The 13,213-nt window shown below is 43.7% G+C and overlaps 1 protein-coding gene across 1 annotated transcript; it reads right to left on the bottom strand.

The window, feature by feature from the left end:
* Positions 1–421: 421 nt before the first annotated feature.
* On the bottom strand, positions 422–1,942 carry Gja10 (gap junction protein alpha 10). Its single transcript, XM_027403625.1, has one exon. The coding sequence runs from the start codon at positions 1,940–1,942 to the stop codon at positions 422–424; it is 1,521 nt and encodes a 506-aa protein (XP_027259426.1).
* Between the last annotated feature and the right edge of the window lie 11,271 nt (positions 1,943–13,213).

Here is a 13,213-nt window from a genome sequence, read left to right as displayed (position 1 = left end):
CTCAGCCTAGACACACAGGGAGGGCCTAGGCCCTGCTCCAAATGATATGAGACTTTGAAGATCTCCCATGGAAGGCCTCACCCTCCCTGGAGAACAGAAAGGTGACAGGATAGAGGGGATAGAGGATAGTGGGGGACAGGGGAGGGAGAGGGAACTGGGATTGACATGTAAAACAAGCTTGTTTCTAATTTAAATAAAAAAGAAGAGAAAAAAAAGAATCACCTGCTTGTTCCTCAGCCCTCTGGCCCACTGTGGTGGCACTTTTCACCGAAACAACACTTTCACCTGTCTCACTTTCACAACTGTACTCTGAAGCTTTTAATGGAAGACATGGTATTTTATCTGTAAATGTATCTGTTAATTGAGTGAATTGAGTTTAACTGAATAGAATGAATGAATGAATTTGCTTTTAGTTCCTCTCTCAATATACATATACATATTTCCCACTTAGGATGACAGGGAAAGAATGAGGAGGTGGATGAACATAGCTGCCTTTACTTACCATTGATGCTCTATGCCCAGTGGCTGATGGAAGCGGTGAAGGGCTGTTTTCCCTTTGTGGAAAATCCAAGCAGGAGCTGTTCTGAGACCGTGAGCTTCCTGAGTCACTGTGCAGTTGTCCCTTTTCTGACAGCAGCCTGGACAGAAAGCTGGCCTTACGACTGCCTGGGCCTAATCTGTCTACCCAGACCCCACTCTCTCTCACACTGCCATCGCTGCCTTGGAAGTGACTTTGAAGATCTGAGAGAGGTTTGCCTGAGGCATCTTGGCCATGGGATCTCTCCCAGGTTCCTAATGTTGATGGTGGACAGTGTGGGGAAGCTGTCATTGTACCTAACCAGGACTGAGACATGACATTCTTTGAGCCAAAGAGGGAATGGCATGGTTGCTGTCCTGGGTGCTGAATTCTGCCATTGCCATCTTGGGGACATGGGCTGTGGACATGGAGCTGTCCACTGTTGGTGACTCTCTCAGCCCAGTCTCTTTTGCTACAAGAAACATCTACCTCATGCTGCCTGGGGTGTGGAATTTGCCACATACTTTTAGACCTTGGTATATTGACTCGGATGACTTGCTGTTTATTGTTAGCCTGAAGTAGTGAGAATTTTTCAGGTAAAGAAGAACAAGCCATACATGACTGGGCCCCTGAGTAGTTTGTTGAATGGAATGGAGGGCCTGTTTCATTCTCAGTGTTCCCACTGCTGGATTTGCCATCAAGTGCCCTCATGATTTTCCTGATGCCCAGATGAAATATTTCCAGGATATTGAGTAACAAGGAGATGGCAGCAATGCTGTGCATGAAGAGCATGAAAATGGTCTTCTCTGTAGGTCTGGATACAAAGCAGTCCACCGCGTTGGGGCAAGGAGACCGGGTGCATTTGTAAAGGGGTTGCATTTGAAACCCATAGAGAATATATTGGCCTATCATGAACCCTACTTCTAGCATAGATCTAGTCAAGATGTGTAAGATGTAAGTACGCAGCAGACATCCTCTCAGAGGGACTTTGTGAATCCTTTTCTGCTCCTCGAGTCTCCTCAGCTCCCTCTCTACCCTTTGCTGCTCTTCCAATTCAAGCTCCGGATCCTCCATCTGGGCTCTAAGGTGTGACTTCTTCTTCTGCCTTTGCTTCTCAAAGTCCCTGAGTCTATAAAGTGCATGCCCCATATATACCAGCGAAGGTGAAGATACAAAGATGATCTGCAAAACCCAGAATCTGATCAAAGAGATAGGGAAAGCATCATCATAACAGATATTGTTGCAACCTGGCTGCTGGGTGTTGCAGGCAAAGGAGGACTGTTCATCATCCCAGACATCCTCAGCAGCAACACCAAGTACCAGCATCCGGAAGATGAAGAGGATAGTCAGCCAGATTTTCCCCACTATAGTTGAGTGGGAGTGAACTTCCTCTAGGATGCCACCCAGTAAGTTCCAATCTCCCATGGTTAGAAATTCACATCTGAAATATACAGAAAACATGGAGGTTAATAAGACTGAAGGATATGACTTATAAAGGCACATGCTCATGAATATCACAGATTCTTTGCTTAAGTCAATACAACTGCCAATATCTCTGCTTCATACCTGAAACTAGAATTTTCCAAGGAATTTCAGTTTCTTTACAAAACACGAACTCTCTACAATCTAACTCAATTTACTTTTTATCCTCTTGTCTCCCATATGTAGTTGCCTTGCATTCTGTGATTATCTATTAGTCTCCATATTTGTACAATGCACTCCACAGTCCTGTTTATTTTTCTACTCATTTGAGAGGCCTATTTATCTCACATCTAACATTATCTTATATAAGGCTCAACTCCTCTAGACCTTTTCTCTAGCAGCCCAGCTCCCACTGACTTTTCCCTTTCCTAAGTTTCCAGTCATTCATTTGGCATTATGCCTTTAAGAATTTTGTAATGCTTGTGTTTTCTGTTCCATTTCTTGGAAAGGTGCACCTCCTGAAAGTAGAGACTCTCCATGGTGTCCTGACCCCTCCACACAGAAGGTATCAATATGCAAAAATTTTAAATATGTTCCAATGAGTCTTTCACTGAATTAACTATCAACAGGGAAAGCAAAGTAGGTTCTCATTAGACCACTCATGGTATCATTGTAAGATAAAGCAAACATAAAGAGAAATCAGTCAAGTAAATCCTTGGAAACTGTTTCAGGTCAAGGTGGTGGTAATGTTTAGGCAGACATGGAATTCTTGCAAACTTGGAAAAGTTAATATAAACTGTCTCTCCAGAAAACTTGTGGTCTGCCTAGGAAAGAATGAAGGTGTAAGTGGTGCACGAGTTACTCTGCTTATCCTGGAAAAAACAATGTTTTTGAAGGTTCAATGAGGCTAAAATACTTAGTAACTTAAGATTTCTAATATGTGGAAAGCTTACAGACATAAAAAAGAAATATAATTAAGTTAAAATATACAATAATGCAATTTTTAATTTTAAAATTCATCTATTAAGTAATATTTTTGAAGTCTTACTACTACCTAGGCATTGTACCAGATACCACAAACTCAACAACAAGTATGATGTATCTGGGTCCTCACAGTAACTGATCACCAAGGACTACTACTAATCTATAAAGTAGATCAAGACTGAAAAGATAAAATGAATATCAACCCAGAAAAAATTTCAAGTGAAAAATATGATTCCTAAATTTTTTCAAAAGCTCCAAACATAAAATAAATCCCAAGTGGAATAAAGTATTAAATCTAAGCATGTGCATGGCATGTGCATTTAATTCCAGTACTTGGGAGGCAGAAGCAGGTAGATCTCTGAGTTTGAGACCAGCCTGATCTACAGAGAGAGAGAGAGAGAGTTGCAAGACAGCCAGCGCTACCCAGAGAAACCCTGTCTCTAAAAACCAAAGAAAAAATTAAGGTTAGGGGCAATGAAAGTCTTAAAGTAATAATCAGGCATATTGGTATTCTTGTAGCCCCAGCTACTGGAAGTAGAAGGATTCTTCGAAACCAAGAGTTTGAGGCTAGCCTGGGAAAAATAATAAGACCCTTTCTCAAAAAAAAAAAAAAAGTGGTGGGGTGGACATGGTGGCACATGGCTATAGTCCAGCACATGGGAGGCTGAGAGGCAGGGGGACTATGAGTTTGAAGCCATCATGGGCTACATAATGAGACTCTCACTCTTAAAAAGTATTAAGATGCAAAAGAATGTTTTAGGTAGGGACTTAGCTCAGTTGGTAGAGGGCTTGCCTAGCACATGTGAAGTTGGGGCTCAATCCCCAAAACCACTACAGAAAACTATGTGGCAGGACACACCTGTAAAGCCATGATTTTGGAAGTAAAGGCAAGAGGATGAGATGTTCAAGGTCATCCTTGGCTACACAGTGAGTTCAAGGCCATCCTGGGCTATATGAGACCATGCCTCAAACAACAGTAGCAGCAACAGCAAAACAGAGCATATTTGTAACCTTAGAATAGGACATGGCAGAACAAGACCCCCATGCCTGCCTGGAGTTGCCTGCCCTGGGAAAGACGTAGAGAACACAGGTCTGCCCTATGCCATCAAGTGCCATTTATGGTGAGCAAATATATGGTGTGGTATGGAAGAGAGAGAGAGAAATTCAGGATTCTACATGTCCTGTGGAGAGAGGCAAATCTGAAGAGGTGAAGCAGCAAGGACAGGGCTGCGGTAGGTGGCCTGCTTGAACCTGGAGCCATGGTGACATCCAGGCCTGGGCTGCTGCCAAGGGCCATGTTGGCCCACGGCCCTGCAGCAGCAGCCTAGGTCTGTGGTGATGTCCATGACCCCTGTTACCATCAAAGGCCAAGAGGAGAGGGCTACACAGAATTGGCCCTGCCCCTCACGGCTGCAGCACTCAGGAGAATGGGCCCTGGACCTCACCTGGGCAGCACAGCAGAGCTGACCTTGTCAACAGAGGTGCAGGTGAGCCGCCCCCAAGAATGTGAGTTTTGCACAGATGGCCCCACTATTCATCTGTCATGCAGTGAGCGGTATGGGTGAGGAAGAGATGCCCCCCTCGTCCCTTGCCACCTGATGTAGGTGGGAAACTTACCCCTGGAGTCAAGAAGGCAGGAGAGCTGGCCCTGCCACTCACCCACTGTAACACATGGCAGAGCAAGTAGTGCAGCTCTCCTGAGCTTTACAGTAGAGCTGACCCTGTTGGCAGGGGTGCAGATGAACCCTGAGGGTGTGAGATTGGAAGAACTGACTCTGCACTCCCTCAGCTGCCAGGCAGGAAAGATGCCCTACCCCCTTTAACCCTCCACACCAACAGCAAGTGGGAGAGCTGGCCTCAGTAGCATGAGAGTGGGAGAACGGTTGCTTCCACCAGCTGCAACATTTGGGAGAGTAGCCTCTGCACCTCACCTGAGCAACAGAGTAGAGCTGGCCCAGTGATATAGGTACAGGTGAGCTGGCCCCAAGGGTAGGAGAGGAGGAGAACTGGCCCCAACCCTTGCTGCTTTCTGCATAGGGCAAGATAGTCTGGGAGTGGCCAGAGAGCATGTCCTGGTGGTGAGGATGAGGGGGATATGGCAGGGTGACCAATTCAGCTACCACCCAGGTCCAGAACCAGGGCTATGAGTTGGTCCACTCCAACATCCACCCCATCTATGATTTGTTGGAGCACTCAAAGAGGCCAGTCCTATACATCCAAAGCTACAGGATCTCCATAACACAGGACAATGTCCTAGAGGAGTCCCAGTGAGGGTCCAGCAGAAGCCAGGGGCCTTGAAGCAGACCAATGGCTCGTTGCAGTGAACACTTGCAAGTGAAGATGTATGAACGGAAGGGTACACTGTATGGTTCACAGTGTCACACTGCAGCTTCCATGGTAAGAATTTGTTTTTCTTTTTTTCTTTTCTTCTTTCAAATTTTATTTTATTTTGCTGTGGGAGGGAGATTGCAGGGGCAGAGGACAGAGGCAAAGGGATGGGGAGATGAATGGGATTGGGATGCATGACGTGGAGTCCACAAAGAATCAACAAATTTTTTTAAGAAAGAAAAAGGAAAAGAAAGAGACATCAACTCTGAAGGATTTGTCTTTCCTCAGACCTTCATTATTCTTAAGGTAAACAGTTTTGCAAATCTAAAAATAATAAGTAAAAACCACAAATTATCTTTTAAAAATAATAGGACATAGGTTTTGAAGAACATCAATCTTAGAAATTATATTTAGCCAGGCGGTGGTGGCACAGGCCTTTAATCCCAGCACTCAGGAGGCAAAGGCAGGCAGATCTCTGTGAGTTCTAGGCCAGCCTGGTCTACAAGAGCTAGTTCCAGGACAGCCTCTAAAGCCATAGAGAAACCCTGTCATGAAAAAACAAAAAACACTCATACACACAAAATACAATAAATCATTTTTTATAAAAGAAAAACATGACTGATTTTGTGTAATAAAAAATGTATGTAAATTTAGCCTGTTTTTATATATACTTATGAAGAAATGTTTAATAGAATTGTCTTCGATAGGGTTTCTATTGCTGTGATGAAACACCATGACCAAAAAGCAAGTTGGGGAGGAAAGGGTTTATTCAGCTTACACTTCCATATCATCGTTGAAAAGTAGTCAGGACAGGAACCCAAACAGGGCAGGAACCTGGAGGCAGGAGCTGATGTAAAGGCCAGGGGGGAATTTTGCTTACTGTTTTACTGGCTTGCTCCTCCTCATGGCTTACTCAGTTGCTTTTTTGCTGTTGTTGTTGGGTTTTGGGTTTTGGTGTTGGTTTTTAGAGACAGGGTTTCTCTGTGGAGACTTGGCTGTCCTGGAACTTGCTCTGTAGACCAGTCTGGCCTCAAACTCACAGAGATCCACCTGCCTCTGCCTTCCAGGTGCTGGGTTTAAAGACATGTGCCACACTGCCTAGCTGCTCAGCCTGCTTTCTTTCTTTTATGTTGTAATTTATTTTTGTTTAAATTAGAAACAAGCCTGCTTCACATGTCAATCCCAGATCCCTCTCCCCCCCTCCCCCATCCTGTCCTCCCTGGGCTCCCCAGGGAGGGTGAGGCCTTCCATGGGGGATCCCCAAAGTCTGTCATATCTTCCTGGGCAGGGCCTAGGCCCTCCCTCGTGTGTCTAGACTGAGACAGTATCCCTCTACATGGAATGGGCTCCCAAAGTCCATTCCCATGCGAGGGGTAAGTACTGATCTACTACCAGAGGCCCCATAAATTGCGGAGGCTTCCTCACTGACACCCACGTTCAGGGGGTCTGTATCAGTCCAATGCTGGCCTCCCAGATATTAGTCTGGGGTCCATGAGCTACCCCTTGTTCAGGTCAGCTGTTTCTATGGGTTTCACCAGCCTGGTCTGGACCCCTTTGCTCTTCACTCCTCCCTCTCTGCAACTGGGTTCCAGGAGTTCAGTTCAGTGTTTAGCTGTGGCCGTCTGCTTCTGCTTCCATCAGCCACTGGATGAAGGCTCTAGGATGGCATATAAGGATGGCATATAATCAACCTCATTATCTGGAAAGGGCATTTAAGGTAGCCTCTCCACTATTGCTTAGATTGTTAGTTGGGGTCATCCTTGTAGATCTCTGGAAATCTCCCTAGTACCAGATCTCTCTTCGGACCTATAATGGCTCTCTCTATTATAATATCCCTCATCCTGCTTTCCTCCATTCTTCCCCCACTCAACCTTCCTGCTCCCTATTTCCTCCTCTCTACTCCTCTTGTCCCCCTCTCTATCTCCCAGCTCCCCCTCTCCCATGCTCCCAATCCGCTCAGGAGATCACGTCCCCTTCCTCTTCTCCGGGGTACCATGCATGTCTCTCTTAGGGTCCTCCTTGTTTCCCAGTCAGCCTGCTTTCTTATAGAACCCAGGATCACCAGTCCAGGGATGGCCCCAGTCACCATAGGCCGGGTCCTCCCACATCAATCACTAATTAAGAAAATGCCTTATGGGTTTGCCTACAGCATGATCTTATGAAGGCATTTTCTTAATTGAGATGCCCTTTTCTCAGATGCCTAACTTTACAATTGATACAAAACTATCCAGCACAAGAATTGAGAAAGTACTAGATGTTTCTCATGATTTGAGGATCTTTGTTTTGAGACTGGGTCTCACTATATAGCCCAGGCTGGACCCCCAAAAAGAAATTCTCCTGCCTGGTCTTCCCAAGTATTGGGCTTTCAGAAATGGACCACAGTACACAGTCTACCTCACAAAATTTGGAAACAATAATAAGGACACTTTTATATCTTATTCTACCTTTTTGTGAGCTATTTTAAATGTAAAATAAGAGTGCAGAAAAATAAAGATTTAAATATTTAAAATTTGAATTCATATCTCATTCATTTAAGCAATCATTTCTTAAGCTTGATCCTTTCTTAAAGTTAAGGCGTTTCTGCATAATCATTCTTCTGTAACTTTTTAAAAGATTCTTTTCGATTTTTATTCTTAGTCTCTTCTTTATATCCTAAAACATATATGCTTAATTTTTCCACTGCTTATTTTAAGTGTGGAAATTGTTGCTTTTAAATAGCAAGTAAAGAAAATTTTTCTGAAGTTCCTAGGAAATTGCAATGAACTGACGTACACCGGCATGGAAAACCAAGGTTGAGTACAAAAGTTGTTCTAGGTTTCCTAAAAAGAACTTTCTACTTCTGCAGTTAACTGACTACAGACCCTTAAGCCATTCAGGCTTGTCTTATTAAGAAATGCTAATTTAGAATCTCCAATTTAAGAAGCTAACAATCCTTTCCAGCGTTTGGTTTTCAATAACTTCTTTCTAGCCCAAGAGGGATTTCTCATACATTTCTCATAATCAACACAGCCTACACATTTATCACTTACCTTACAGTTAGACCAGAAAATTCCAGTTGACTTTGCAGAGCCTTCAAGTCTCACCATTTGTGACTGTTTAACAAAGCAGCTGCTGCAGCTTGAAAACATAAAAGCTCCAGTCAGGTGGCTGTGGGGCTCTAATTCAAAATGAGCACAGCAATTTTGATCAATGTAGCCTAACCTAATTGCCACCGCCTCCCCCAATTCAAACTGTCCTTTGCCACTTTGCAATTTTCTTGTAGTATTTTACTATTATTATTTAATTGATACCATGCTGGGACCTTTCGAGATGAAAAGTAAAACAAATAATAGTTTTCCTTTTCTGTTTGTGAATAATTTGATTTGAGTTGGGCCCATTTCTTTAGTCCATTGATTACTCTGGAAATCAGCAGTCACAGATCAATAAGTCATGTCCAGCTTTATAAACAGCTGCCTGGGGTAAACCTAGCCTCATCAAATGTGTGTGAGAGAGAGAAATGAAGTGACAACCATGGCAATACTAAAATAAACCTCTCCATAGCTAGATAAACACTTTTACACCAGAGGGGAAGCTGTGCCTGTATGGATACTGCACTCCAGTGAGAGTCCATTGGACTATGTATGATATAAGGCTCCAGAAGTGAAGTGCTTTTTCTTTCTCTATAGAGAACTGGAAAGCTAACAGTAGTCTCAGAACCCAGGTCTGATTTAAGAAGAGAACTAGAATCCCAGAGAGGTCAAATAACTTGCAGAAAACCAGAGACTAAATGCTTGAATTCACAATCCACAGCATCTTTTACTAGTCACATAGTGTGTATCATCTTACTGTCATGGTAAAGGGACCTACAGCACCGTTAGGTCTCAAGGAAACCTTGAACAAAAAGCTAACTGATGTGCCTATTTAACATACTGAAGTGGATGCCAAGCTCTTAGCAAGTACAGGTTACAGAGGCTGGGCTCCTCAGAACTGCTCACCCCATCCCCTACACTAACCCTCTCTAGGCCTCCAGCAGCTTCTCTTATAAATCCCGGCCATTTGGCTACATGCTCTCTTGGCCCCTTAGTCCTCAGCTCCTCTCTTCATCCATTTGCCCTCTCTCCTCTTCCTTCCCTCTTCTCTTCCTCTCTCACTTCCCCTGTCTTTCTCCTCTCATGGCCCAATTTATTCTGCCATCATGTTTGGTCTGGGCTCTTCCAGATGCCTCTGCCTGTGCTGTCCCTCATATCTGCAATAGAAACCTCCACAACCATCATTTATTATCAACAAAAAGGCTGGAATGTTAGGCCTCAAACCTGGGACAAACGGCTAACTGAGGTGTCTATTGAACATATCAAAGCAGACCTGGTCTCCAGGTTCTCCCAGCATTCCTCAAACCCGACCTGTTACAGAGTATAACTGACATTCTCCCTTCTCCCCTAACTTCTCCAGCCCAGGGGCTGGGCTACCCTTCCCCCAGTTGCCCTTCGCTATATAATCCAGCCATTTCAGTTACTCTTTTGTCTATCTCACATGGTCCGGCTCAGCGACATGCTCACTCTGGACTCTCCCACATCTTTCTGTCTCTGGCTATACTATTCTTTTTATGTACAATAAAATTTTTCCTCTTCCATACAGAGGAGTGGGCATGTCCTTTCTTATTTTTTTTTCATTTATCTGGTGCCAGAACCTCAGGAATGGCACATATGGGTTCACTTCTAGAAACTCTGCCTCTCCAAACCAAGCTGCTGATTTGACTCTCCTAAGATATGTGTGGATCATTTGTTTCTGCTGGCTCCTGCTACCCCAAATTTGACCCCAAATTCTTGAGTCCACTTTCTCAGACCTACTCCTTTCCATATGCTCTCCCCACTCCTGTCCTTGTCCAGAAGTGTCTCTTTGACTCCTAGGGACTTCTAAGCCCTTCCAAGCCACCCACCTGGGTGTCTTGCATCTCTCAGCTTTGCCCTGCTACACCCATCTGGGTATTTCTACTAAAGACCCTTCCCCTCCCAACATCAAGGGGGCAAAGGCAGGTGGATCTCTGAGTCTGAGGCCAGACTAGTCTACAGAGTGAGTTCCAGGACAGCCAGGGCTACATAGAGAAACCATCTCAAAAAAAAATAGACACACACACACACACACACACACACACACAGAGAGAGAGAGAGAGAGAGAGAGAGAGAGAGAGACAGAGAGACAGAGACAGAGAGAGAGACAGAGAGAGAGAGACAGAGAGAGAGAGACAGAGAGAGACAGAGAGAGATCTATGCACAGGTAATCTTAATACAACATACTATATATATATATATATATACATATATATATATATATATGATTCAGCTCTTGTTTAGAATATACTGTATATGTAACATAGATTCAATTCTTGCTTAAAAATAAACAAATCTATTTTATAGCTATTTACAGCCACATGATTGGCAGCCATCTTTACTAAGGTTAAGGGGTACGTGCCATGTGATGTTGCCATCTTAGGATGACCACATGGTATATGACAACTAAGGCAGCAGCTATGTAACTTCTTAGTCCTACTGAGCCCTCTGCTTATTATTGCATATCCTTTTTGGAATAAGAGGACAACAGCAGGTCTCTAAAATAATTTGGATTGGTGTGGATTTTTGTATGATGACAAAAAGGTTATAAGGTTATGAAGGTACATTCAGGTTACAGAACCTAATGTAAAGGTGTATGCCTATTTATGTTTTTGCTAATTATTCAACACCAGGCTTCTAGATACATTTGAAAAATAAGATTTATATATTCCTAGGTTCTACTTAGGTTCACAGTAACATCTGTCTAGTTTCTTTGTCTTTGCTCACTTTGTTAAGTTTTAGCTGTTTGGATAAATTAAGTCATACAAAAACTGTGATATAATGGTGTACTATGAAAAAAATCAGAAATGTAAGGTTCTCAGTTTCTCTATATGCTGTATTTATGATTTAAAGGTTTATTTTGATGCTAAAGGTAATTAAATCTTCAAATTTTTAAAGTTCAAACTCAACAGGGATAAAACTGTAAAATCTTAGTTTTATAAGAACTACCAACTTAAACTGTTGAAGATAATTAAGACATACAAGTTAATATGTTTTCAAAGGTAAGCCTAACACAATTAACTAAATTAGGTATACTTAATAAATGGTCCTCAAATTCTTCAGAGATCTGCTGAAAATGACATTTAAAATGTTTAATAAAAAAGCTTCATATAAATAGGAAGACATGCCAGTTCTTATTGGAAACCATAAGGTCTCTAAAGAAGATAGATGATGCACAACAACTCTACCTGAATTATGCTAACGCTAACCACTGGGCAAAAGTGCCCCAAGCCTTGCCTGCCTCCAGGACACTGTTGGGTTGATTTCCCCTATTCTGCGTAATCAAAGTTAGGTCAGTACCTGTCTTAGTTATGGTTTCTATTGCTGTGAAGATATACCATGACCACGGCAACCCTTATGAAAGAAAGTATTGAATTGGAGTGGCTTACAGTTCAGAAGTTTAGTCCATCATGATGGTGGTGGGACATGGCAGCAAGCAGGGAGACATGATGCTGGAGGAGCTGAGAGTTCTATGTCTTGATCCATAGGCAATAGGAAGTGAACTGTCACACTGGGCATAGCTTGAACATAGGGACCGCAAAGCCCATACCCACAGTGACACACTTCCTCCACCAAGGCCACTCACTTTGGGGGACATTTTCTTTCAAACTACCACAGTCCCCAAAATTCCTTTTCCAAAGGAAAACATCTCAGACCTGGGCCTAGGAGCTAACGGCCAGTGTTTCTTTGTGTGGCAGCTGAAGATTAAATGTTGTCTGTATGACAGCCAAAGACCTATGACCACTGCACCAACAAATAATCAAGACCACAGGACCTTAGTGCAACAGTCCAGGTAGTAGGTAAGTCTCTGTCATTTTAATTGACACATACTGAAAAGTTTCCATTATCTGATTGTAGGGAGTCACCCTAGCCCCGCCCAATAGTCCTGGGACAGGTACCAGGTGGACCCGGGGACTCGCCCATAAGGGCGGGGTGAAGGAAAGCTGGAATGACGTAAGGGGGCTTCTTAAGGGGCTGCACGTGGGGACGCGACCCCTCTCTTTGTTCTGGCCGCGCTGGCTGGGTTCTTAACCTAGCTCTGGCCTGTGTTTCACCCAGCTGTGCTTTGAAATAAAGAGACCTTAATCCAATACCTGATATTAAGTATCTCAAATGATACAATAAATCAGATCATGCCGAATTAAGAGTTCAGGTTTAATGAGCAAAGCATTCCCAGGTGGTCTCAGGGAAAGAGGAGAAACTACAGGTTGTTGGGGGACCAGTCTTAAATAGCCTGTAGGCATGGTCTTGAGCATCTCAGGGGAAGGAGCTGACCCTTGACTGGCTTTCTCAGGGGTGGGGTCTAGAATGGGGGAAGAGTGAGGCTGGAGCAGAGCTTCCCAACATCCCAACCCTTTTGGATATATATGGGTGCCAGTTCAAGTCTGGCTACTTCCTGCTGGCAAGGGACAACGTGGAGAGGGGGGCGTCGGGAGTCGGTGATCTCATGCTCAGTGGAAGGTATGGTGAAGAAGCATTCAGTTAGCTGCCATCCTGGAGACCTCAGGCATCTGTTCCTTGAGGGAGTGGAGGAGGCAAGTTGCTAGGAGAAAAAATAGATTTTTATCACGGGCCCTATGAACATGCTAGCCATGGAAAGGGTGATGACTGGCAGAAAGAATGAGATGGAGATGTGCCCTGGTTGTACAAAGAGACAAGGGTGATGACTGGCAGAAAGAATGAGATGGAGATGTGCCCTGGTTGTACAAAGAGACAAGGGTGACTGAGAAAGACTCAAGATATGCCCTTCATTGGGACATCTTGGAAAACCAGGTCCCAGTTGATGAGTAGGTGCCCATTTGGATTGTACCTCCTGCTATAATTTATCCTTCTCAGATCTCTGATGATATTGACTGACTAACTGTATCTAAATCTT

Source organism: Cricetulus griseus, chromosome 2 (genome assembly GCF_003668045.3).
Source record: "Cricetulus griseus strain 17A/GY chromosome 2, alternate assembly CriGri-PICRH-1.0, whole genome shotgun sequence".
NCBI lineage: Eukaryota > Metazoa > Chordata > Mammalia > Rodentia > Cricetidae > Cricetulus > Cricetulus griseus.
Note: the sequence above shows the minus strand (reverse complement) of the source record. Positions and strands in the feature narration are given on the sequence as shown.